This window comes from Emys orbicularis, chromosome 18, assembly GCF_028017835.1.
Source record: "Emys orbicularis isolate rEmyOrb1 chromosome 18, rEmyOrb1.hap1, whole genome shotgun sequence".
Taxonomy (NCBI): domain Eukaryota; kingdom Metazoa; phylum Chordata; order Testudines; family Emydidae; genus Emys; species Emys orbicularis.
The window spans coordinates 3149248-3176640 of NC_088700.1; the positions used below are offsets into that span (position 1 = coordinate 3149248).

General features: G+C 53.2%; 1 protein-coding gene across 1 annotated transcript in view; it reads left to right on the forward strand.

The window, feature by feature from the left end:
• NR5A1 (nuclear receptor subfamily 5 group A member 1) overlaps positions 1–27393 on the forward strand; it is a 56702-nt gene that overhangs the window by 12809 nt on the left and 16500 nt on the right. The window contains exon 5 of the mRNA XM_065418798.1: positions 26414–26533. Coding sequence (XP_065274870.1) covers positions 26414–26533 — 120 coding nt within the window. The remainder of the gene's footprint in view (positions 1–26413; positions 26534–27393) is intronic.

Consider the following 27393-nt stretch of genomic DNA (forward strand, 5'->3'; position numbering starts at 1 on the left):
GGCTTTGACCAGCTGCCCATCCTGCTGTGCTTGCATAGACCAGAGTCGGGCGTGGGCCTGCCCAGCTGCCGCGTGACAGTGCAATTTGCTGCCACCCGACGCCAGCCGGGGGTGGGTACCTCCCCCCACAAGTCCCCAGCTGCTGCTGACCCAGATGTGGTTCTGCAGGCTCCAGATCAGTGACACTCACACCTCAGTGGTTCAGGAGCCAAGTTAGCAACCAACATTACCCGAAAAAGCCACAGAGGAGCTGCAACCAGCTTGCTCTTCGGCAGGCTGCTCCAACTCTAGTTCTCTGAAGGGGGAAGTGGACAGGATCTTTGTTGACCCCCACAACCCTCCCACCCTGTCCCACCTTCCAACCCCCCCCTTCCATCCCACACACATTGCAGAGTCTGGGAGAGAGTCTGGTCTTCATGCAAATCACTGCTTTTTTCTTTAAAATAGCTCTCCTGTCCCTTCCTCTGGGCCAAACATAAACCAAGCAGTTTATGTGCATCCCCTGGCGTTGCTGCATGTGGCCACAGATTTGTTTATGTGGGACCTACAGGAAGTATCACACTCAATTACTTAAAAATTATTCAGTGCAGAAGGATTCCCCCCTCCCCACAATGACTTGTTTGGAGTACGGGGTGAGGGGAAGTGGGGGTGTCATCCCCAGAGGACTGTGCTGGATTTGGGTCAAATTCATCCTGGGTATGAATCTGCTGAAGTCAGTAAGCAGTTACAACAGCTGGATCTGTCTGGGGAGTCATGCTGATTCCCCTGTTTCACAGGAATTGAGGGTCAGGGGGTCTAGTGATTTTTTAAATTTTATTTAATTTTTTACAGCAGCAGGAATTGAATAGGTTGTTTTGTGAAGCTTTCCCAAGGCAGCAGGTGCTACTCCCAGCCCAAGGGGGCAGGCCTGAGGCAAATCTGTGAGCTGGACCTGATTAAACTCTACCAAAGCTCTGGGGATATTCAGGGGTGGGATTCTGGGGTGCCCGTTGGTTCAGGGGCATGGCCTGTAGACTCCTGCACCGGGAGTGTTCTAAAGACCGAATGGGGATTGTTTTGGGAGGAGTCACAAGACATTTGGACTCTACGCAAAGTGAGGCAGTCGGCTGAGTGAGGCGCTGTAATGGGCAGTGAAACTGGAGAGCTGGCCTTAGCTCCCAGTCAGCGCCTGTCACCAAATCTCTGCAAAGCTCCGGCGCTGGGCCCTGACACTGAGCTGCCAATGAAAAGGAAAGGCAGCGATCTCCCGAGTAGCTCCCTCAACAGTGTCCCAATGTCACTGTGAGCTGACACAGTGCCCGAGCTGCTTCGCTGGGACAGCCATCCCCAGAGTAGCCGTGGCCCACGGTTCTGCTCCTCTCCAGACCATCTCAGAAAGTGGGGTCTTTCGCACTCTGGCCCTCTCCTTGGGCCTCCAGAGCATGGCAGTGCTTAAAATAACCTCTCCCTGCCCAGAACAGTGCCAGGAAGTTGCATTGTGGAAGCATTTTTTGTTCGTTTCAATCATATCAGTGTTCTGCTTGGATTCTGGGAACGGGTGATTGTTGTTTTGTAGGAGATCTTGTAAACAGTGGCTTCAGCTCGCTGCTGCCTTGCTGGGTAGCCTTGTAATTCTATTGTCCGCACGGTTACACCATTCAAACATGGCTTCGCTCCATGTGAATACAAATCCATCAGCCCCTCTTCCCCCCAGAGGGACATGTCCTGTACAACAGCAATGCCAGGGCTTCACCTAGTCAGGACTGCCGCCATTGGGCCGGCATGGTAAACAAGGCTCACGTTGAGTAACAATGCAGATAGGGGACGCAGTCCCTGGAAACTGGACTCCACAGATCTCCGGGTCTCCTCCCACCCGAACCCTAGTGCCAGTAACGCTAGGAGATGGGGGTGGGTGGGCAGAGATTTAGACACAGAGCAGTAGTTCCCTGCTTTGGATCGGTTAGAACAGGGCTGCGGTCCAGCAGTGCCGTTGGTAAATGATTCAGTCCTGTAGCCTGTGTAGTCAGGGCCGGCTCTAGGATTTTTGCCGCCCAAAGCAAAAACAATTTTGCCCCCCCCCTTTTTTTTTAATTACCCCACCCCTGGCCCCGCCTCAACGCCGCCCCTTCCCCAAATCCCCAGCCCTGCCTCCTCCCCCCAGGCTCTCAAGTCTGGGAGGGAGGGGGAGCAGCGGCGCACGAAACGGCCGCTCAGGATCTCCCCCTCCCTCCCAGGTTTGAGAGCCTGGGAGGGAGGGGGAGACTCCGAGTGGCCGCGGCGCGGGCGCCGCTTCTCCCCCTCCCTCCCAGGCTCGGGAGGGGGAGCAGCGGCGTGCAAAACGGCCGCTCGGGATCTCCCCCTCCCTCCCAGGTTTGAGAGCCTGGGAGGGAGGGGGAGACCCCGAGCGGCCGCGGCGCGCGAAACAGCTGATTCGCGCGCCGCTGCTCCCCCTCCCTCCCAGGCTTGAGAGCCTGGGAGGGAGGGCAAGTAGCGGCGCGCGAATCAGCTGTTTCGCGCGCCGTGGCACGCGAGCGGCAGCGGAGGTGAGCTAGGGCGGCCGGGGCACATTTTTAGGGGCGGCATTCTGGCGCCAGCCATGCCGCCCCTAAAAATGTGCCGCCCCAAGCACCAGCTTGTTTTGCTGGTGCCTAGAGCCGGCCCTGTGTGTAGTGCTTGGGAGAGCGCAGGCCCCGCCCAACCCCAAATGTTAGAGCACGGCAGGCCTCGGGCGGATTTTCTACCCATTCAAACATGAGATTCCTGTTTTCCTTTGGCTGCGTTTCCTTCCTCTGCTAGAGCGTGTGGCACTGGCAGCAGAAGCTGCTGTCAACCCCCATCGCTCACCGGTAAAACCATCTGCAATCTGATGCTGTGCGTCCCGCGTAGTTGGTGCCGCCTTGACCTTATTTTGCTGATTTCAAGAATGCCACAGGGCAGATTTCTTGTTTGCTGTGGCAAAGCTTTCACCACACTGGGGCCAGAGACTTCTTTGCTCACTGCGGCTTGGGATAATTTAATGGCAGCAATGGGTTTGTGTGGCTAAGGAAAGAACATTAGTGAATGGATTTAGTAGGCAGTTCTCCTGGGGCCGTTTACAGTCTATGGTCATGATTGCTATTGGACATAGGACCAGCAGGTGGAAGCAATATATAGAGACCGCGGCACCCACTAAAGAAATACAGCCACCTCTGGGGTGGAACATGGCAGCCCTTCAGCAATGCACAGCAACACTGTACACCATTTTAAGTAGGAAGGGATGAATGTTGCTTCCTGTGGAAGCTGCAAGGGGGATATAAGAAAGTGGGGCTGCACTAGCATTGGCAGCACATAGAGGCTGCAAAGAAGACGGGGCGGGGAGATTTCTATTCCCCTGGGGCAGGAGCTGTGCAGGGTCGATGTAACTTTAGTAACTTTAGTAACTCTATCTCCCCCTGCCCCCCGATCCCTGCATAGGGGGCAGCCGGGGGCGGAGGGTGCCCACAGCACTCAACCCTGCAGGGACCCTGGGGGTACCACAGCCCTTAGGCAGCAGTAGGGAGGTGGCTGTTACATGTGCCAGGGGCTGAAGTGGCCTTTGCAGAAAACCAGGTGACCTAAAGCCGCCTCCTCCCCCTGGGCTGGGCCGTCTGCGTTCTGTGCCCCAGCACGGATCTGCCTTCCGGAGCAGAACCGCCCAGGACGCTGGGCCTAGGATTATTGCTTGTTTGTGTTGCAGCAGTTCTAGGGGCCCCGGCAGGCTACAGGCTGCACAAACCCAGGACAAAGCTCCAGCCCTGCCCTGTGCGGAAAGTGCCCTGGGCCATGCCATGACCACAAGCAATTGTGACCTTCTTGGAAAGGCTGCGTGTCGAGGTGCGCGCTGTTCTCCGGGGGTCCAATCTCAGCTGCTGCAGATCTGTGTTCCCATTGCGGCTCACCCTGCCTGCCCACTCTTCCCGGGGAGCCGGGCTAGGCCCAGGCCCAGGCCCAGGCCCAGGGGGTTTCTTTTACAGCCGTGCTCAGCGGGTGGTTCTCTTCCTGCTTTTCCCTGCGGCAGCAGGATGGCGCAGCAGCCCTGAGGATGCCCTTCTCCCCGCTCCCCCCACCTGGCCGATAAAAGCCAATGGGTCGCCAAGGCGGGAGATGAACTCCTGCCAGCATAGACTTCACAGCGTTACACTAAGGCCACTAGCATGGCTAAAAACACAGCCAGAGAAATGAGGGAATGGAACTGGGGCGTTTAGGGCCTCTCCGAATGGGGGACGCGGGCTGCCTTGGCCAGCACAAAGGCGAGTGCTTTCTCAGACACATTCCCAGCCAGTTTCTGTATTCCCGCGGAGGCATTTGCTGCCAGCTGCCGACGTTGCCCCGTTGAGCCAGTTCCTTTCCCTGCCACACGGTGTCACCCCTGCCCTGCAGTGGCACCAGGGCAGCATCCAGCGCTCTGGGCGCCCCGTCGCCTTTCCATGGGCAGGTTTCAAGGCCGAGCTGCTGTCTTGTCCCCTGCCACTTCTGAGCAGCCCAGGGAAGGGGCATAAACATGTGGGGGGTGCTGACGCTGCCCAAAAGGAATGGGGCTGGGAAGGCTGCTGGCCTCCCAAAGCACCCCTGGTAGGCTGGTGCCCCAGATATGGGGGAAGCCAAGAGTGGAGACTTTTTAAGCTTCCGCTGCTGCTCCTTTGTGCGGGGGCTCCGGGGAGCGAGTGGGGAGCCACCCAGCGAAGGAACTTAGATGGTGCCCGTCTCTGTAGCAACTGAGCGCCTCTCAGCCTCCGAATGGCTTTGTCCTCACAGCCCCCATGAGGCAGGGCAGGGCTGTTCTCCCCATTGTACAGGGGGGACCATTCTAGGCTGTTTCTAGGCTCCTGTGGCAGAGCAAGTGGCAGAAACCCTGGCAATGGGGGTGGCAAGCTAGAGAATCTGTTGCTAGCTGGTGCCCTGCCTGGCGTTGTAGATGCGGCCAGGCTCTCGCCCTCCTGCCAGGCTGAGCCCTGTTACCCGCAGTCACACACGACTCGCGCTCTCCGTCCAAAGCCCTCCCCGCGCAGAGGGTCAGGCCCATCTCCCGGCCCGGCTGCAGGAAGGGCTCGCTCGGGTGCCTGGCTTCCTGAGCTACTGTCCAGTGAGCTTTCCCAGCTGGCGGCAGTCTGGCCGGACTGGCCCAGCTGTGCTGGGCTCTCGGAAAAGGAGGCCGGCTCAGAGCAGTGAGCCGCGGGTGGGAGCACCTACGCGTCTCTGATCCAAAGGAGGAAGGCGATTCTGGGGCAAAGGGTCCCAGGGGCTGTCGCCAGGCTCAGGGAAGAGCTGCTATTTAACGAACTGTTGACTTCATTTTGTTTTTCACTAGTAGTTCAAAGGTAACTCCCAGAATGAGCACACTGCTGAGAAAGCAGGGGGTGAGGCCTAGCTGCCCCCAGGTAGGGACACGTACAGGTGTGCTCATCATCGCCTCGAGGGGCCGGTTCTTCGTGAAACCATCACAGCCACGGGATAGAGCCCAGGTCCCTGAGCTCCAGGGGAATCTCTGCTAGCCATTGAGTTGGTCTCTATGGTCCTCCCATTCACCTCTGCCTTCCCCGCCCCTTTGAGGTCTCGGAAGGAGGATGGGAGACACCTTCCCTACCAACCCAGCTGTATTAGTCTGTCATTAGCGGTATGGAGCACTAGCCATTGGAGGCCTGGGTTCCATTCCCTGCTCTGCGACAGACTCCCTGTGTGACCCTGGGCAAGTCACTTAGCCAGGAGTCACTTTTGCGTGAAGCCAGATGCCTCTCACCTGCTTTGTGAGAGACAACAGACAATCCCAAAGGTCCATCTAGCCCAGTAACCTGTCTTCCGACAGCGGCCAATGCCAGGTGCGCCAGAGGGAATGAACAGATCAGGGAATCATCTAGTGATCCATCCCCAGCTTCTGGCAAACAGAGGCTAAGGACACCATCCCTGCCCATCCTGGCTAATAGCCATTGATGATGAACTTATCTAGTTCTTTTTGAACCCAGTTATAGTCTTGGCCTTCACAACATCCTCTGGCAAGGAGTTCCACAGGTTGACTGTGCGTTGTGTGCAGGGCAGTTGGTCCAGCTGCAGAACCCTTTGTGGGGCAGTTATGGGGCTGCTGTCTGGGGGAAGATGCAGACTGTGTCCTTGTTGCCTCTTGCCCAAGTGGGCATTGGTGCTACTAGCCCAGGGTGCGCAGGGAGCAGTGCTTGGGCACGGAAACAGGTTGCGGAGTGCAGCCTGAATGCACACTCTTTGTGGGCAGCCTGGAGCTGAGCTTCTGGCAGGCCTGGGCTGGCTGACATTTCAGACTGGAGCCAGGCAAGGCCTCTTCGTTTGACCCAAACTCAGCTTGTTTGGCCTTGAGTTTCCAGGTTCAAGGCCTGAGCTCAGCCCAGGCTTGGGGTGGGACGGGCGAACACACCCAAAATTGGAGCTGGCACCTACCTCTCTGAGCTCTGCCCCCTCCTCCTCCAACGCCTCCCTGGGGTGCAGGGGGGCAGCTTGTAGGGAACCCCGTGTTCTGCTGGACTGGAGAGCAGCCTGCCCCCCGCCTGTGTGTGGAAGGGCAGCTTAGAATCATAGAATCATAGAATATCAGGGTTGGAAGGGACCTCAGGAGGCCATCTAGCTCAAAGCAGGACCAATTCCCAACTAAATCATCCCAGCCAGGGCTTTGTCAAGCCGGGCCTTAAAAACCTCCAAGGATGGAGATTCCACCACCTCCCTAGGTAACGCATTCCAGTGCTTCACCACCCTCCTAGTGAAATAGTGTTTCCTAATATCCAACCTAGACCTCCCCCACTGCAACTTGAGACCATTGCTCCTTATTCTGTCATCTGTACCACTGAGAACAGCCGAGCTCCATCCTCTTTGGAATCCCCCCTCAGGTAGTTGAAAGCAGCTATCAAATCCCCCCTCATTCTTCTCTTCTGGAGACTAAACAATCCCAGTTCCCTCAGCCTCTCCTCATAAGTCATGTGCTCCAGACCCCTAATCATTTTTGTTGCCCTCCGCTGGACTCTTTCCAATATTTCCACATCCTTCTTGTAGTGTGGGGCCCAAAACTGGACACAGTACTCCAGATGAGGCCTCACCAATGTCGAATAGAGGGGAATGATCACGTTCCTCGATCTGCTGGCAATGCCCCTACTTATACAGCCCAAAATGCCGTTAGCCTTCTTGGCAACAAGAGCACACTGTTGACTCATATCCAGCTTCTCGTCCACTGTGACCCCTAGGTCCTTTTCTGCAGAACTGCTACCTAGCCATTCGGTCCCTAGTCTGTAGCAGTGCATAGGATTCTTCCATCCTAAGTGCAGGACTCTGCACTTGTCCTTGTTGAACCTCATCAGGTGTTTTTTGGCCCAATCCTCTAATTTGTCTAGGTCCCTCTGTATCTGATCCCTACCCTCCAGCGTATCTACCACTCCTCCCAGTTTAGTGTCATCTGCAAACTTGCTGAGAGTGCACCACACCATCCTCCAGATCATTAATAACGATATTAAACAAAACTGGCCCCAGGTCCCACCCTTGGGGCACTCCGCTTGAAACCGGCTGCCAACTAGACATGGAGCCATTGATTCTACCCGTTGAGCCCGACGATCTAGCTAGCTTTCTATCCACCTTACAGTCCATTCATCCAGCCCATACTTCTTTAACTTGGTGGCAAGAATACTGTGGGAGACCGTATCAAAAGCTTTGCTAAAGTCAAGGAATAACACATCCACTGCTTTCCCCTCATCCACAGAGCCAGTTATCTCAACATAGAAGGCAATTAGGTTAGTCAGGCACGACTTCCCCTTGGTGAATCCATGCTGACTGTTCCTGATCACTTTCCTCTCCTCTAAGTGTTTCATAATTGATTCCTTGAGGACCTGCTCCATGATTTTTCCAGGGACTGAGCTTGTACACCCCCAAGTAGATGCTTCTCGGTTCACTCCCTTCCTGTGGCGTGAAGCAGGGGTAACTCCATGGCAGGCAAGGGCACTCTCCTGGGAAAGGAGGGTCAAGCCCAATTTGCTTTTGAAACTTGACTCCTTGGTGTAGGCTCTTAGTACACTGGGCAGACTAATCGGGGGGGTGGGGGTGGGGGTGGCTTTGGGCCGCTATGGGCCTGCAAAGCATTGGGAAGAGGGGTTTTTCTCTACAGGTGGTGACGGTTCTAGCTAATTAACTCCCCCCCCCCCCCCCCGGAGCCTCAGCAGGGCCTGGCTCAGCACAGTGTGGCCGTGGGGGGCCCTTGGAAACACTCCCCAGGCGCTGTAGTTGTGCTATTGTGAAGGCCCTGGGAGGGGGAGCTGGGCTAATGGCCTCTGGACATCAGTTCACATGCCACGTCCACCTGGAGGCGTGGGGCAGTCAGAATGAAAACAGATTTAACGTCCCAGATATATCGTTTCATTTAAGGGCTAGTAATTCTGTCAGTCTGCCACTGACAAATGAGGGCTGGCCTGCCAATCTGCTGGGGAGAGTGATGCTGCCGTGTTCATCTTGTGTCATCAGTCAGAGAATTACGGACTACACTGGCCTTCGGATGCAAGACTAATAATGCCGCTCGACAAAGGGGGATTTGGGGGCCTGCTTGTTTATAGAGGGTCGGCGAGGGAGCCGCGCGGCGAGGGCGAGGGAGCCGGGGTGGAAGAGGTCAGAGCTGACACCCATAAATACAAACTTTAACTGAGGCTAGATGAGATGTGTCAAGATTCAAGAGAAGATTTGCAACATCTACTCGTCAGAAGAAAAATATGGGCAGGGAGGTGAAATATATTTTGCCGGGTCACGAGGCTCAGGCAACTTTGTCCTTTCAGATGTAATTTTTTATATATCTATGTATGTATAATGGATGTCCAGGCAGCAGGGCAAAGTGACCTTTAGCTTAAGGTGAGAGGCCTGGAAGGTTAAACCAATTGCGTTTGGTTCAGCAGAACCCCCAAGCCCTACCTGAAATGTGGTGTCGAGGGGATCCTGGTTGCAGCCAGGAGGGGGGCAGATGCCCTGAGAACAGGGAGATGCAGCTCCCTGAGGAAGGTTTTGGTTTGACTCTAATGACAGCCTTGGCTGGTTCCTTAGTCTCTGGGCAGGCTGGTCCCACGCTGCAGAGCCAGGGTCTAGGTCCAGATCCGACCTTCTCCAAGGCGCTGTGCCATGCGGTTGCTGGGGTAAGTCTGTGCAGACCCTAAGCTCCCTGTTGCACTGTATTAGGGAAGGTGCCTCTGAGAACCAGCAGCACTGGCTCTGCAGCTCGCTTGGCTTTGTCCTGCCTGAGGAGAGAACTCAGTTTGACTCTCTGTTTTTGCAGAAAGGGAAAAGGAACAAGGGAGTGATGGGAAAGGGAGGAGAGTGGAGGAGGAGGAGACCATCTCTCTGTTGGCTGCTTTTCCACTTGCAGAGGTTTTATAAAACAATGAGGTCTGTTACAAAGACAGACTCAGGGCTCTGCTCCCTTCCCAGGTCCCTTGCGTTCGCCTGGGGCAGGCTGGGAGGTGAGCTTGCATTTTGTAGAGGGTGCAGAGATTCTGGGGGATCCAAGTGAAGCTGGACTCTCTGGGGACTCTGCCGAGGCTCGGCTAGGGCGGGTGACGGGACGCATGGAGCTTGCATGGGCAGGTTCTTCAGCCAGGCACTGTTCTGGATTCAGAAGGATAATTCCCCCAGTCTAGTGCCTTCAGGGCCCTCTGCTAATGCTGCCATTGAATAGTCTCCTTGGGCTTTGGCTCCCGGCCGTGGGGCTCAGCTGGGCCCAGGTTCTGGGCCGCTCCTGAGGGTCTGATTCACAGGACGATGGCAGGTCTTTGACACTAAACACTAGCATGTTACTACATGGGTCCTCTCTGTGTATGGCTTGCAGTGCTGCTTTCCTGGTGCCGTGAGCTCCTGCGGGGAGCAGCGCTAGATCGCTGGTGTCCCTGGGAAACACCGTTAGGAGAGGGAATGTTTCCTTGGGCTGGAGCCCACACCCACTCCATGTAACTCTTCTCACTTCCAGGGCTCTCCTGGGATGGGGCAGGGAGGGAGGCAGAGGGCAGAGCTCTGTCCATTGATGCAGCAAGACGGGAGTATCTGGTGCCACTGAATCCCTTGCCCCAAACTCGACTCCCTGGGGACACGGAGGGAGCACTCCAGGAGCCGGGCTCCATGTGGGGTGAAGGATTCTGAGCCCCCTCCTCCTGCTCTCCTCCCGAGTGGAACTCCTCTGCAGCCAGGTGAAGGGGGTAGTTATTTCCTCCCAGGATGGGTCACGGACCTTAATCAGCAGGGAGCAGCCGAAAATCCCGAGGGCGTCTCCGTTCCCGAGGGTGGAGGGTCGGCCACGGGCCGCGCTCGCCATATCTGCGTTTTGGACGGGCTTCCTTTTTCATTCTTGTGAGCTATTTGTAGCTGGTTACTGCTTTGGCTTTAATACACATGGGTCATCTTGACCCCCATCTCCTGACTATCGGCCAAAGCATTTCTGGCTTATCGAAAATCTCCTTCTGCTCATGGATGCTCTAGCAACGGCTAGCGTCATACGCCCTGGGGTTCAATCCAATTCCTCGTGACGGTCGCTGTCTGGTCGCCAGCCAGTCTCTCTCCCCACGGCCCCGTCTCTCCCTCTAATGACCCATGCTGGTAGGAGCAAATAGAAATACCAAGGGGCCATGACGTGTCTGTTTTTCCCAGTCAGGGCCGGCTCCAGGCACCAGCTGAGCAAGCTGGTGCTTGGGGCGGCAGATTGTTCGAGGCGGCATTCCGCCCAATCCTAGGGCGGCACGGCCGCTTTTTTTTTTTTTTCCCCCCGCTCCGGCTGCCCTGTAGGGGGTGGCAGCGCGGAGAACCAGAGCGCCCTGCAGGGCAGTCCTCTTCCTTCCCTCCCCGCCGACTGGAGCGGAGCCCTCGCGGCAGGCGGCAGGAGGCGGCGCAGCGGGAGGGGCCGCGTGGCAGCGCCCCTGCTGTAGCCCTGGCCACCCCTTCTCTCTCTCTCCCCCCCCGCTCCCTCCCCCCCCCCCAGCCGGTCCCCCTGCACCCGCGCTCCGGCCGCGCCGCAGGTTTTTTTTTTGTTTGTTTTTTGCTTGGGGCAGCCAAAAAGCCAGAGCCTGCCCTGTTCCCAGTGGGGAGATGAAGTCTCTGCCTGCTGAGTTGTGTTATATATCGCAGTCACTAAAGCCTTGGAGATGTGGGTACCATTCTCCTTTGGGGAGAGCCCCCATTGTGAGGGGAGGGGCCTTCGGAGCTGTGGGCACAGTGTGGGGTTAGTGCACCTGTGAGGACGTGGCCACATGTGGCAGAGCTCAGCAGGCTTGTCAGGTGGCAGCCGTTGCACATGGTGTTGGTGGGAGACTGGCCCCAAACCGGAGCAGGCTGGACTGGTCCTGTTCACTTTGCTAACTCGGAGCGTCGTCGTTCTGCTCCAGGTCAAGTTATTGCAGGTGATTAAAAAGGCACGTTTGGCTGCTCGCATTAGGAAACAGCCATTCAACTAGCTGCTTTAGTGTAGGGTGCCTGTCCCTGTGGTATCTGACCAGAGGGGGCGGGGGACAGGGACCTGCATCTGACCATTAACGCCTTCAGCTAGTGCAGAGCTTGGATTGTCAGTTATTGGCAGAACAGGAACCCACTTTCTCACTTCTCAATTGGCAAGGTGACACTTCCTACTTGCACCCAATAATTGCCCCTTGTAATTGTTACCTCAATCTCCGCCTCCCCAGCAGATTCTGTCTGAGAGGCCAAATCTGGGGAACAGTTCTGGGCACATCCACCCTTGCTTGACCCTCTGTATGAACAGAGACGTTTCTCGTAGGCTGCCTAGGCAGGGAGATGTAATACGGCCCAGAGGTGCTCACTGGAACGAAAACTGAGATTCATGGCCAGAATTAATGTAACAAAGGCTTTGCATTAATCCGAGGTTTGTCCACGAGTGCCACCACCCTCCTGAGAAATAATTACAGCTGGAGATATTTTATTTCAAAACCATTTTTTTAAATAAAAACTGGCCTTTTTTCCTAAACAAAAATGTGCAAAGACCATTTTAGTTTCATGTTTTCCAGTTTTTTGATGAAAAACAAACAAACAAAAATTATATTCAAAAATATTTTTTCCAGTTTTTCATTTTTTTCTCCTTTTCTTCCTTTTTTTTTTCTTTCTTCCATTTTGCTTCTGGAAAAGAGGGGGAAAGGGAGAGAGAGAAAGGGCAAATAAATGAAAAACTATTTTTTTTTTGCATAACATTTGCAAAAACACCATCACCCTAACAAACAAAAAAGCTGATACAAACCCCCTTTTTTGACCAACTCTAATAATAATGACTCTTTGCCCTTCCATAGCACCCTCCTCAATAGCTGTGCAAATGCTTCCTCAGCACAAATGAATTCTAACTCCCTGCCAAAGCAGAGTTTTATCATTTCTCAGGTGACACCGCCCCTGCTCCCATACCCTGGGCAGAGCTGCGTTCAGTGTAACAGATGTGACGTGTGGGCACTGGAGGGTGATGTGCCTACACTTCGCTGCACTTATTTAACCTCCTCCATTGCCCAGCCACTGCATGTGTGGATCGTCCTTCACTGGGGGTTGCTGTCACTGAAAACGGACGGGGAAGCCAATAATAATTCCGTTCCATCTGGAGGTCCAAAAATCAAAGGCGTTTGCTTCTCTGTTCAGTCTGCAGTGGAAACTCATCCAGCCTGTAAATCGCAGCCCGCGCATCACATCGGCACATCAAAGAAACTGGTGGCTTTGTGTACCACAGCCACGGACTTGAAATTTCCTTCTAGCTGCCCAGAGCGAGTTCTGTCCTATCTAGGGTCCAGGTTACTGGGGAGAAGGTCCTGGGAACGTTCACAAGGGAAATCAAGCTTTAAAACCAGATGTGTGGACTCTGGTGCTCCTGGCAGATGCTGAGCTGACAGCTCTGGGGCCTGAAATCCTCAGTTTACTGCAGAGCAGGTTCAGCGTGGGCAGAGGAGTGCAAGCCCAGGCAGGGGCGCCATTTCCAAGGAGCAGGGTAGAGTTCATTTTCTAGGGACTGTTTATTCATTGGCCCCTCAGCTGAGGCTGCCAACAAGGAGGCTAGTCCTGAGGGTGGGTTCTGTGCTATTGACATTTGCCAGGAGGATACGGGCTTAGTTCTGTCAGATGCGAATAGGAGTCACCTTCACCCCCTGCTGCTGTCTTTCATCATCTCATGATGAGAACAGTAGAGGACCAAAACGGGTTCAGTGTGTTGGAATTAGGACGCCTGGGTTCCATCCCTGGCTCTGCCCCTCTCTAGCTGTGTGACCATTTCTCCTTTCTGTGCCTCAATTTTCCCAGCTGTAAAATGGAAATAATAATTCTTACCTCACCGGTGTGGTGTAACCCTTTAATCGGCATGTTAGAAAGTGCTTTGTCACCCACGGAAGTACTACAGATGTACAAAACAGGATTAGAACCATTATTTGTTTTATCTAGCACCAGCATTATTTCTGCCTGCCATGTGGCTTTTCTAATATGCAGGGAAAGTTAAAGGCAGACAACTTGTACAAAACTAATAAATTCACTCTTGCTTTATACCAAATACATTTGAAGATGTTGGGTAGAACATTCAGGTGATAGAGCACGTGGCAAAAATACCACAGATTGCTCCTTGAATTCATCAGCTCTGAAGTGAGAGACAGTTGTCAGCCATCTTTGGTACACTTTTCAAAGACGCCAGCTCCATGTACAGTGATTTGATGCAGTAGGTCAGAATTCTCTCTGTTACAATGACGTTTTCCTATAAGGTCCTCCATGTCGCCACAGAAATGAAACTAACCATCTGCATTCTTTGTTTGATGAAAGGGTCTGAAAGTGCCCGAGTCCCTGGGGGAAGAAGTGAAAAATAACTCAGCAGTCGGACTTTTAAAAATCATAGTTCATCACAAAGAGGAACTTCCTGGCACCTTGCTCTGCACTGGGGCTTGGCAGGGCAAAGCGGTGCTTCTGGTTTTAGAAGTTCTGGTCTTGTCCCTTTGGTGGGGGTTGCTGAAAGCTTCCCAGAGTGGGTGCGTGAGAACTCTGGCAAAAGACCTACTGTTGCGGCAGCACCACAGCAATGCCGGGAAGAGCAAGCAGGGTCAGCACTCACAGCACAAGCTGAGCATGCCATTGTCTCCTCTGCGTTTTGTGTCAGCTGCAGAGCTGTTCATGGAGACCTTGAGCTCCAGTGAGAAATCTAAAGAGGTGTCACAGGTCAGCAGGATGCTGGTGCTGGCGACATTTTGTGGATCTTAAATGTAACGCTGGCAAAGGTCACTTTCTGAGATCCGCCTGCGGCTCTAATGTTGCATTACATTCTCCAGCAGAACCTGCATGTTCCGTATGCAACAGCGCAGCCAGCACACCAGCCCCAGAGACCTGCAGAGGTGGCAGTGCTTGCCCCTGAAGGAGCTGCAGATGTTCCCTGCAGGAGAAGTACTGTGCTGGATGTATTCCTTGTGCAGCCACTCTTCTGGCTCCTGATTTATGGCTGGGCTGGGCCGTGCTGTTACCTTTTGCTTTAACCTCCGCAATGTTAAAAAGGTGAAAGAGTCTGCTCTGAAAAACCAGGCGGGTTCCAAGGAATCATAGACTATCAGGGTTGGAAGGGACCACAGGAGGTATCTAGTCCAACCCCCTGCTCAAAGCAGGACCAATCCCCAACTACATCATCCCAGCCAGGGCTTTGTCAAGCCTGGCCTTAAAAAACCTCTAAGGAAGGAGATTTCACCACCTCCCTAGGTAACCCATTCCAGTGCTTCACCACCCTCCTAGTGAAAAAGTTTTTCCTAATATCCTACCTAGACCTCTCCCACTGCAACTTGAGACCATTGCTCCTTGTTCTGTCATCTGGTACCACTGAGAACAGTCTAGATCCATCCTCTTTGGAACCCCCTTTCAGGTAGTTGAAAGCAGCTATCAAATCCCCCCTCATTCTTCTCTTCTGCAGACTAAACAATCCCAGTTCCCTCATGTGCTCCAGCCCCCTAATCATTTTTGTTGCCCTCTGCTGGACTCTTTCCAATTTTTCCACATCCTTCTTGTAGTGTGGGGCCCAAAACTGGACACAGTACTCCAGATGAGGCCTCACCAATGCCGAATAGAGGGGAATGATCACGTCCCTTGATCTGCTGGTAGGGTGACCAGACGTCCCAATTTTATCGGGACAGTCCCGATTTTAGGGGACTTGTCCCGCGTCCCGACCTTACATCGGTTAGGACGCACTTTGTCCCGATATCGGGGGACCGTCTTGTGGAGGACGCAAGCTGGCGCTGCCGGCGCAGCTCACCTCTTTCTTGGGTCTGGGGCAGCGCAGCTGAACTCCCGGCGCTCGCCCGCCGGCCGGCAGGAGCCTGCAGAGTGCTGCAGCCCCACTCCCCAGGCACGCACAGAGACGGCGAGGAGGTCTCCACTGTGTGCTGCAGGGGCGGGGCTTGTAGGCGCCTGCAGCGAGCCCCCCCACCCCCCTTGACCCGACCCGACCCGTGCAACCTTAGGAGCCAGAGGGACGGGACCTGCCTGCTGGATGCTCCCTGGGAGCCGCTCCAGGTAAGGCTAGCACTGCCTGGGACTCACCTGGCCCCCTAGCAGGTCCCTCTGGCGGGGGGGGGGGGGCTCTCTGCATGCTGCCCCCCTCCCTCCCCGAGGGGGGAGGTGGAGACGGAGCAGAGGCAAGCTGGTGGGGGTGGGCGGGGCGTGGAGCTGCCGGTGGTTTCCCAGTTTTTCCTGTGCTCCGGCATTTTTTTTCGTTTTTTTGTTTTGCTCCGCCGCCTGCTTGTTTTTTTTTGCTCCGCCACCGGCTTGTTTTGTTTGTTTGTTTTTGTTTTGCTCTGCCCCCGCGCGTCCCGGTATTTGACCTCTGTCATCTGGTCACCCTATCTGCTGGCAGTGCCCCTACTTATACAGCCCCAAATGCTGTTAGCCTTCTTGGCAACAAGGGCACACTGCTGACTCATATCCAGCTTCTCGTCCACTGTAACCCCCAGGTCCTTTTCTGCGGAACTGCTGCCCAGCCACTCGGTCCCCAGGAAAGGGAGACAAGAACCGTGAAAAGGGGGATGTTGCTGCTGAAGGCTCTGAAGACAGTGAGACCTAGACTCAGCCTCATCCTCTGCTAAATGTCACTTGGTTCATGTAATGGAGAAGCTACGCCCCAGCCCCTCCCCCAACACATGCATCCTTCCTGCCATCATGAGTCCCAGGAGCTGCTGTCATGCCTCAGTGGGGAAAACGTTCAGCCCCGCTGGGCTCCCAGCATGCAGGGTGGAGCCCTCAAGGCCCCCTAAGGAATTTCTTCCTCAATGGCTGTGAACCTGATACTTCCCTGCAGAGAAAAGTTAACCGAAAAACCCAACACAAGCACGGTGGAGCTAGCAAGGCTTGTGCTAAAGCTCCTGGCTGAGACTCTTTGCTTTAGTCCCATTCCTTCCTCTCCGTCAGTGTTTGGGCTGAGGTCCTTCCAGGGACAAAACACCCTTAGGGTTCAACAGGACCTGGAAGGCTGAGTGAGGCCCCAGGATTGAGCTCTTAGTGGGTCAGCTGCTTCTGGAGGGAATCTGAGCTGTCTGAGGTACTTCTCTGGCCCCCATCACCACCGTATACGAGAGCTTCATGCTCTTTGCTGCGTTGACCCTGTGGGGCAGGTCAGGGCTGTTAGACAGAGGGGGAACTGAGGCACCGGGAGATTTGCCCAGTGTCACACAGGGAGTCTTTGCCAAAGTGGGGGATTGAAGGAGCACTGGAGCTTTCTTGAACCTTGTCCTCCTGCTCTGTAAGTTGCCCAGCATGCTTCTGGTGCTAAAGACATACTAATGGGGCCAGGCTGGGATTCGGCCATTTCGGAGTGCAGCTCTTCTGAGATCAGCCCTCCTTCACGGGAGGAGCACAGGCAGGTCCTGTCTTGGGCAGGGATGGGGTTCGCAAAATCTGAACTCTCTCCCTGACCTACAGGCCTTCTCCCTTCAACAGCCAATTGTGGGTCAGCTAGTCCCTTTCTTCCCCTGCATGCTGTACACTCCACTCCATGGACCTGGCTAATTTTGCCTTGAATGCTCCCAGAAGCTTTGCCTCACGTCCACCTTCCTGCGGTCTGCCTCACTTGTGCATTTGCAGATATCCACGTTCTGGGCCTTCCTTGCACTCAGAGGGATTTAGAAAGATCAGCCCTAGCAAGGCAGATGGGCAGACCTGGGACAGGTAGGGCCAAGAGAAAGGAGGGTGGAATTCACAGGGTGGGAGGCATGTTCGGGAGAGAGAGGCCTGGCAGAGCCAGAGCAGGATTAGGAGGAAAGGAGAAAAGCCAGGCTGGGCTGGAAACGAGGAAGATGGGAGGTGGAATAGGGCAAAGGAAAGCAAATGAGCTTTGGGGGCTTATCTCCTGGTATCAGTGACAGGAGCTGCAACCCAGCCACTGCATATTGGATGCTGCACATCTCCCCTGAAAAGCAGTAACGTGTGTGGCTAAACCCCATGAAAATGTTGGGCATGACTTTCTGAAGCAGTACCTAGGGCAGGGGGCTGGCATGTAATTCCTGCTGTGTGTCCACAGAGCCTTAGGTGTGTGCTGAAAATGTGAGCCTGTGTCATTGAGCCATGTAGGAGCTTCACTGCCCAGATCCTTTCAGTGATTGTTAGACAGCCCATAATGGGGAAAACAGCACCAGTGTTTAGCGCTGTGAGGCTATGAGGTGTCTATAATCCATCTTCCATCTTCATTTCTTGTTCATGCAGAAGAATGCATCTTCCTTGCAACATAATGCTAAGGAACGTGCAGAATGCTGATCTAGGCACTTCATCGACAATTCTTGAGATTCGTATATGGGTTTAAAAGAAAACGATTAATCGTTAGACATGTTAGTTAAAGTCCCTTCAGATAACTCGTGAAGCTGAATACTTTTCAAGGCTTTTAAATTTCATGTTGTTCTCAGGAAGTATGAAGAACTGCTAGGGAATTTTTATTGTTCGCTATATAAGCTTTACTAGCTTTGAACCCAGACTTTTAGCAGTGACAAGTTATTGCATTAGGTGACCGTGTTGCCTGGACCTTTAAACAATTTGTGCCTCTTAATAGCAACACCAGGTCTCTGGTAATTTGTTATGTTGTGTGTGTTGAAATAGCTTCTGCCCTGTCTCCCAAGCCCTCTCTATTCCAAAGACCATTTATCACAGGTAAATGGATTTTTATGTAGAGCTCCGATCATGCCAAAAGAAAACCTTATTTAATCATAAAGGAATTTTCTTGTGGATGCAGCAGCTGGGTGATCGCCAGGTCTTGGAATGTCCGTTACTGGGTTTTGTGAACAGGTTAGATGCTTTCTTTTAAAATGAAGAATGTGCTCTCTAAAGATAGCGTGTCTTAGGTCCTTGATAAAGTACTTGTTTAAAAAGCATTGACATTAAATAGGAAAACTCTTTGCTTAGCTTTTAGAAGAGTATGTGTGTGCGTGTCATCTCTGCAAGAAATGATTGACGGATTCTGTTTTATGAATGGCCATCCATTAAGAGTCCTCTTCTTGTTAGAGGAGATTGGTAATTCACAGGTTTTATGGAGATGGTCTCTCTGTGGAGCTCTACCCTCTGTATCTGTAATGGAGATGTACCAAAGCAAAGCCCCAACAACTGAGATTCATGGGGCTGATGGTCCAAAGTCAATGGGCATGTTTCAACGGGCAGAGGGAAAGCCAAGGGAAGGAGCCTTTACATACAGATGTTGGGAGTTCAGAGAGTTTGATTGTGATTTTTGTCCCTGCTGCCCTATCCCGTTATAACCTGGTAGCGCATGACATGGGTAGAATGCAGTTTGATCTTGCAGCATAGAAGGGATTTAAACTGCTTTTAATCACGTCTGAACCGTGCTATTGCCTTGCAGAGTCCAAGGCTGTTGAGAGATGCTGGAACCCAGTTCAAACACATTTCAATCCCACTTACATGGTAAATCCAAAGCAGGTTTTAACAGTGTAGTGTTTCCATAACCACACCAATGTGGACACGCCTCCTCGGGGGCATTCAGCCATGCCTGCAATGCTGCTAGTTCTACCCTCCCTCTGCCCTGCCCCAAAGGAAGGGCAGGCACCAGGTTACACTTTCTGCAGCACTAGAGTGCTCAAGGGCAGTGGGTCCCTCCCAGCACTAGCGCACATGTGATGGGGCCGCCGGATACCCACTGATTTTTCACTATGTATTTAGTAGGGATGGACAGCGTTTATCGACTGAATCCTGGAGTTTGGTAGCCCCACTTCCAAGCCCTCTGGGTCCACGTATAGTCACAACAAAGGTTTGCACATTCTGCTGTGCATTCCAGGGACACTAGCAGAGCTGGAATAAATGTCTGGCATTGCTGGGGTGCTAGAGGGGGAGGATCCAGCCGCATTGGCAGAGCTGAGTGTGGAGGAAGCGCCAGGAAAGGCTTCCTGCACTTTGTCTGTCTGTACCCAGCACTGTCCGTCCATCTCTCCTGAACTCGAACTTCACCCAAAGCATTTCACAAATAAACCCAGGTAATTCTCAAAGACTGCTGGACACAGAAACGATAACGCTCTTTCTTGTCTGATGTCTATTCCCTTTGCAATCTACAGACGCTGGTTTATTGCAGCCCTTTCAGCAGAATGACGATATTATCCAGTCCCATGGCACTGCATTTGTCTTCCCTCTATTAAAAGCAGCAAACGCAATGGCATTGCAAGCCTCTTCTACTAGACTTGAATTCATTCTCGGTGGAGGTATTCCTCATATTCATGATACACTTTCCTCCCTCTTATCTCACACCAAAGTGCTCAGCGGCGCTCGGTAGCCCACAGCATACAGTAATGTGGGTTCTTTCCCTCCTGAGGGATAAGACGAGGGTGGCTTCCCTATGGGGATTGAAAGCCACTCACAAAATCATTTAGAACCAGGATCCTTCATGCTACCAGATGGATCAGCCTATAGAAAAAGGGAGGGGGAAACTCATTTTGGCTTGTTAGGTTTGGACCCACTGAAACCCCATAAGTTCTAGGTTCACTACAGAACTTGGAACTCCTGAGGTTCACACATGGTCTGCTAATTCTCCCATTCCTCCTTCCCTGGCAACAGTGTATCGTCTCACAAGGCCAGATGTTCACCAGAGCTCAGGGCCAGATGTTCAGGGGTTCAGCACCCGCCACTGGGGCTCAGATTTCAGAAGAGCTCAGGACTCATCTAGGCATCAAGACAAGGGTCCAGCTTTTCAATAGCAGCTCCCACCGTGGCACTTCTGGCCAGATTTCCAAAGGACTCAGCCCTCAACATGCACCCAGTGTGCTTGGCCCTTGGGAGAACTCCGGCCTTAGTGACTCACTCCTGCTCCCCAGAGCAGATGACGCAGGCCGGATTCAGGTGCCTTACTGCCATGACCCTGACCGGTCTAATCAGGATCCAGCTCTGCTGTTTTGTCCTCTCTCCTCACTGCCCAAATCCTGGTGATTTGCTAACCCAGGCCGTGGCAGCTGGGCTGACAATGGAGCAAAGTGTGGGAAGATCTCGGCAGAATTCCTTCCCCCCCTGCACGTTAAACAAAGCAACATTTCTGCAGTGTCCTTCACCCCGCGGAAAGCAGGGGCGCCCAGGGAGAGAGACGCAGAATAGCAGTTAACCCTGCAGCCTCTGGCTGCTCCCCAGCGGTGCTTGCTAGGAGCCTGGTTCTCCATTGCCTAGCACCTTGTGCAGCTCTCTGCACCTGTCCAAAGCGGCTGTCCGAGACTGGCCAAACCTGACGGCAAGTGTGTGAGCTCCCTGCGCACGAGGTGCTGGCCAGTGCAGATTCAGGCCCTAGGGCTACAGCCCCAGGGGAGGAGAGTGTGTGGCCAGTAGGAGGCAGGGCAGATTGGCACCCGGGGGAAGCCCACCCCAGCTGTCTCCCCTCACTTTGCTGCTGATTCCTGACTTCTCCCAGGAGCCAGCAGGGAGAGCTGGGATGGGCCACACCTGGGCCTAGGGGCAGTGAGGAATTGGCTCTGCATGGGCAGCATGAAGAGCTGGGGCCAGCTGGAGCAAGGAAGCAGGCAGTGTGTGGCTGGTGACTGCTGGGATGGGAGAAAGGCATATTTGGAGGCTTGGCAGGGGGCTGGGGAGGTGGGGGGAGAGAGAGAGGGAGGGGGCAGGGATGGGGGAGGAGGGCGTGGAGGAGAAGAGCTGGAGAAGAGTTTACTTGTGTCCAGTCCCTCTGGGAAGAGCGCCGGAGACGAAGGAGCCGGGGAACTCCCCTGCCCAAAGCTGCTTGTTTTGCGCCAGGGGCAGCACAGTGGCTGGTGAGTGTGACAGGCAGCGAGCTATGGCCAGCGCAGGGAGCGGGAGGGCCTGCTCCATGGCATGGCTTGGCCTCTGTGCTCTAGTGGCCAGATTTTCACAAGCGCACAGCCCCCAGCACCTCCCACGGAGAACAGTGTGTGTGTGTGTGTGTGTGGCGGGGGGGTTCCTCTTTGTTCTCGATAGGAGCTGCTGGGTGCCGAGTGTGTCTGAAAGTCTCAGTTTTGCCAACCCTGAGCCAGGCCCCCCAAAATCATGAGCTTGGCTTAAAATTGAGGAGATTTTTAAACAAGAAATGTGGGGGGCTTTTTATTTCTCTGCTGGTTTTTCGTCAGCAGAGCCCCCATTTCTAGGCTTTTCTCCATGAGGGCTAGAACCTTCTACTTCTTTTTCTAAACGAAAGCCGAGATTCTCATTTCTCCCCTGGCTCTCGAAGATTCCTGAAAAACACCAAAGATCACAACAGACTGGATCAGAAATGGCAAGAGTTGGCAACACTCGTGGTGCCTTGATGGGAGCAGGATTTGTGAGAAAATCTAGCCCCAGATTTCCTAGAATTAAAGGGTGTCTGTGCAGCAAACTCATCTCCTGAGCATGTCACCAAAGTCATGATGAAAGAATTAACCCCCCCGACTTTGCTTTTTATTTCGGATGTTGTTTATTTTCTCTTTGCCTGGCCAGCAGTGTTTGGGCTTCCAATCCGGGGTGGAGTGGAGGGGGATACATTTAAATGCAAACTAATAACTGTTCCAGTTGTTATTTATTTTTTAAATCATGAAAACATTTGTATTAGTTTTTGTAATTTTTTGAAAACAAAAGCTGTATTTTGTGCCTGCTGCACTGGACCCGGTTATTTGCATTTAAACCTGAAAAGGGGACTAGTTCTTTCAGTTATTCTGATCCCTTAGAAGGATCCTTGTCGGGTGCATGTGGCTGGTTGGATACATTCCAGTCTAATGCCATATATATTGGAAAAGACGTACGGTTCTAAACATAATAACGTGGAATCTGTTCTCAGTAGGTGGCATCTGGTCGCTCGATACCTGATTTCTGCAACCCGCACTGCTCTGTTCCACAAGCGGCCCACAAGAGCCCACTGAGTGAATGGGGGTCTGTGGGTAGGTGGTAGAACTGGATCACAATTAGCAATGGGCCTAAATCACAGAGGTGGGGCCTAACTTGTGTGCCATTGGGAACAGGGCCGGCTCCAGGCACCAGCGAAGGAAGCAGGTGCTTGGGGCGGCCAATGGAAAGGGGCGGCACGTCCGGGTCTTCGGCGGCGGGTCCCTCAGTCCCTCTCGGAGGGAAGGACCAGCCGCCGAATTGCCGCCGAAGAATGAAGCGGCGCGGGAGAGCAGCCGCCGATCACGGCTTTTTTTTTTCTCTTTGCCACTTGGGGCGGCAAAAAAGCTGGAGCCGGCCCTGATTGGGAAGTGTTGGGAGCTGCAGCTTTGGGACTAGATGCTCAGTTACACCCATTTATTCCAGCTAAGCACCTGGCTCTCGGGTTTAGCTCTCCTCTCTCCTCTGTTAAAGGAGTGAGTGAGGAGCCCCTCTCTGTTCAGCAGCTGTGAGCAGATGCTCCTGGCCCTGTTGATCTTCCCAGAGACAGCCTCATTACTGCTTCCTCTCTCTCTAGACTGTGTACAATCTTGAACAGGAACAGGGGCCAAACCAGTCCCAAAGGAGCCAGAGGTGCCCATGCCGAAAACGGGGTGCCTCACAGCATCGGCGCTACCTGGCTTTTCTTGTGGCTGCTGGCTGCTGTGGTTTGCAGTTTGCTGATGTTGTGGCAGCAGCTGGGAAGAATGCCTGGAGGCAGGAAAAGAGGCTCCTGAGAGGCAGAGGTCACTTCGGTTTGCAAGTCCTGGAGCCGGAAATACAGTTTGCCTGCCCTGAAGGTGAGGATTGCATTTCCTCCCTGAGCTCCAGGCACCCCCCAGGCCTGCCTGCAGAATGCGCTCCGGGCCTGGAGTCAACTACACTCCCCAAAACAGGCCATCTCCACCCCACATTCCTGGGCGAGGGAAGGATGGACACTGTATTCTTTCATTTAAAAAGTAGCCAAAGCTCCCTCCCGGGAGACACAAAGCCTTTGTGTAAAACAACAACATTGCATTCTCTCGCTCCCGGCGGCTTTGGGCGAGGGGCTGCGTCCAAGAGTCATTTTGTTAAAGATTTGTGCACGGGTTGTGTGAGATTCTTGCCTTATGGAGGCAAACCAGTGCTGATAAGAGCGTGAATGAAACAAGCTTACTTGTCTCGAAGCCGGGTGGGGGTGGAGGTCGCCCAGCTTGGTGCTTGCTTTGCACAGTGGCTGGCTCCTTCCCTCTCTTGTACCGTGTGGGTCTCTGTTTCCTGAGTGCATTGCAACTTCCCGTGTCCTCAGTACCTCTGCACCTTGTAGTGCCTTTCGTCTGAGGAGCTCCCAGGACTGTATCCTGAGGGTTCACTGAGCACTGCCAACGCGCTTGGTGCTGTACAGGCTCAGAGGAGCAGGCAGTCCCTGCAGACACGGTACAGAGGAGACACACCTCTGCAGACTGCAGGTAGAATCCAGCCGCTGTGCATTCTTGAGGCTGTCTATCTTGGAGGGATTATCAATAGTGCTAGAAATGGTAGTTAAGTCTTGCAGCCCCCTTGTGAGGGAAAGAAGGAAGAGCGGTATTATTACATACTATGTAATGGTACAGGTGGGGAAACTGAGGCACATAGCACATAAGTGACTTGTCACCTTCCATGTGGCTTGTGAAGTTACTCGACCAGCGTTGGGAATAGAGCACAGGAGCCTTGGCTGGAGTGGAGTGAGCTGTTTGCAGTTAACATTTCACTTACCAGATTTAGCTCTTTCCTGTTAGGTGACTGCCCACAAGCAGATCGCAATTTCCATAAATGTATCTGCATTTTGGAAAATACCCCCTGGATGGTTCAGATGAACACGCTTCAGGCAACGGGTGGGCTGGACGGCTGCAAAAAGTTCCATAGTCACTGCTTGAAATTGGAGCTCTTTTGAAAAGCTGCATAAGTCACATACGTTTCTGTTCCCTGATTGGGTGAGCAAAAGGCAGAGGTGAATTCTGGCGATTCCGCATTCTAAATTCGCTTGGTGTGAATATCTTGCCGTGTCCCCACAGAGTCCCGGCCAGTCCTGCCAGCACTCACTGTGCATAGAGGGTGAAATTCACCCCTGTGCCGACGGCTGACAGCCTTGGCCCTCCTGAGCACTCAAAGGGTTCTGGTGGGATTTAGGGGGCATGCAGGCCCAGAAGAACGAACGCAAAACAGAGGCACTAGATGGACCCGGGGTCTAATCCAGTCTGTTTTGTATGTGCCTGTGTAGTGATAACAGACACATCTAAAGTGACGTGCCACAGGGCATGCTGGGATAGATTGCGCACACCAAATGAGAGAGCCCCCCCTGAAAATGACACGCCAGGAGCTTTGGTGTCTGCAACAAACTCCAGAGCTGGGGGGTATTTCTGCCTCTCCCCTGACACCATCAGTCTCCATGCAGAGACACAAAAGGTGGGTTTTTTAATTAATTGGCACCGATTGTGTTCCATGGAAATGCTGTTCAAGAGAGGCAGGAGTACCACGAAGCCATGGGGACCAAGCTGGCTAAATGCTGCTTTTCTCCACGTACATGCTCAGAAAACAAGGTACAAATCTCGCACCTGACCTGTTTTAACCCACCAGAATGGGGTGATGCTGGTCAAATGTTCCATTCGATAATTGCTTAACAGAAATTATTCCCAGCAAAAATTTGACCTGCCCTCACAGAGCACTTCAGCTCATCAAGTGTCCAACTAGTCCAACTGTGCCTAATGGAGTGAGGGCACTGAACAGCGCGTCCTGCTGGCAGAAGGCCTCTTGCCACGCTCTGCTGCAGGAGGAGGAGTTGGGTTAGAGATGAAGGATGCAGCTAGCTGATGTATTTCTTTCAAGTGAGGCTGTGCCAAACTAACTCCTTATGCTAAGATGTTAATTGTCACAGTGGTGCCTGCGGATCGCTGTGTCTCTTTCAGTGACAAGACCACACTTGTTTCCCCAACTCTGCTGTACTGAACACCTGCCCTTCACTCTTTGCTGTTTGCACTCCGGGGCAGCTTCTAATTCCTTGAGCCTTTGGGGAAGAAGTAACTCAGCTGACTGAACCAGAACCACCCAACTTGAAATGGTCCAAAGCCTGACGGCTGGACCAGCCTGCCTTTCTGTGCTGGTCACATGCTGTCTGACTTCAGATAACTGCATTTCGCTTCTCCATGCAAAGTGCTTTGCATTCCCTTCTTCCAGCTGGTAAATGTAAAATGCTTTCTGGTCCACCAGTTTGTTTTCCATCTTGGCACTCCAGAACAGCCCACAAACACACATGCAGACCCATATCTCTCCAGCGCACTGGCTGTGGGATGTGGACCATGACCCAACATAGCTGGAAAACTCAAAGCCATATATAAATGTGTGTGTGTAGTGGTGGGTGAGTCAGCATAGATGGAGCTAAGGTGTGCATTTGTATCTATAGGTGTACATACACGCATGCACCATGGCTCCAGCTATGCTGACTCACCCAATGCTACTGCACTGGGGAGGGCGGGGCGGGGGAATTCTCTGTTAATAGCATTGTGCATTTTGTATACAGTCCAATTAATACAGTATTTAAGGGAAATTGACCGACTGCTCTGCTTTGCTGGGGGTCATTGCACGTGAGGAAAGCCCTGTTGGGAGCTGCCTCTGCTGCTGAACTGCCTTATTCTGCTCCAACACGTGCCCCTTGTGCATCGTGGTGGGAGCGTGGTGAGACGTGGGAAGCTCACTGAGGCCCTCACCAAATCTGACATTGATTCATACGTGGGCTTTTGCAGCTGACAATGTGAATTCAGCCTGTCACCGATTGCAGGAGCCAGGAGTGCGTTTGATCACACTACTGTCACAATGCATTAATGGGCCATGGACCGGCATTGACAGGAAGGGCTTGAGGAATGAGCCGAGGGTGGGGGATATGTCAGAGAGCAGAGGGAACTCTGCTGCCGCTTCTCCTCAGAGACGCTGGACGGAGGGGTGGGGCTGGGGGGGGGGGGGGAGAATTCATTCATTTCAAAAGCATCCAAGACCTCATCCTTTGACAACTTTGCATCCAAGTCCAACCTTCCTTCTGCACTGTGTTGCCAGGTCCCTAACCTGTGAGCAGATCTGAGAGGTTTTAATGGCTGTGTTTGCAACTGTGTTTCAGGTAGGCGATCAGATGAAACTGCTGCAGAACTGCTGGAGTGAGCTGCTGGTGTTTGACCATATCTATAGGCAGGTGCAGCACGGGAAGGAGCACAGCATGCTGCTTGTGACGGGCCAGGAGGTAATGTCCTCTCCTTTGTTGGGAAAAGCCTTGCGGTGTTTCAGCAGACTGTACCTTTCCACTGCAATTCCTGCATTGCTAAGTGGTGCAACAGCACGAAGGGGCTGGGAGAGCATAGGTAATAGTGAGCCTGCATTATTGCTGCAGATGGATTGATGGACACAAAGAGTGGAACAGCCTCGTGCCTCTGACGATGCTTTGGGATACTAACCAGAGCCGGGTGATATGGGGACTGGTTCCCTCCCGATTTGTAACTCTGCTGCCCCTGTTCACGTCAGGGTTTGCAAATCTGCCATATTTCTGCAAAGGAAAATCTTCCCCCTCTCACCATTTATTCCCAAAGGGGATTGATGAAAAGTCACTTTTCTTTGCCATTTTTGTTTTCACCCAGTTGAGATCAGAAATTCCACTGCTTCCTCGCTGGGTCAGAACCAGTGTTTTTAATCCAAAAGGAAAGCATGTGAAAGGCACCATGTGCCTGCTGGTTAATCTGTTGCTATTAAATGTGTTTCATTGCCCTAGTTGTGAGTCTGGTAGCATCTCTCTAGGATCAGAGGCAGCAAGATGTAAAGAGAAACAGTAACAGAGCCCTGCATTGTTCTTAGGTGTGTTATGGTAGGACCTAGAGGTGCCACCCCAGATCTGAGCCCCACTGCACTGGGGACTGCACAAACACATAGTCAGAGTCAGTCCCCGCCCCTAAATTGAGCACAGAGATGGCATTTTTATCCTCGTTTTACAGAGGGGATCTGGGGCACAGGGAGGCTAAGGGACTTGCCCAGGGTCATGCAGGGTGGAGCTGGGACTTGAGCCAGCAATCCTGATCCCCTTTCCTACAAGGCCAGCCTTCCTGAACTGGT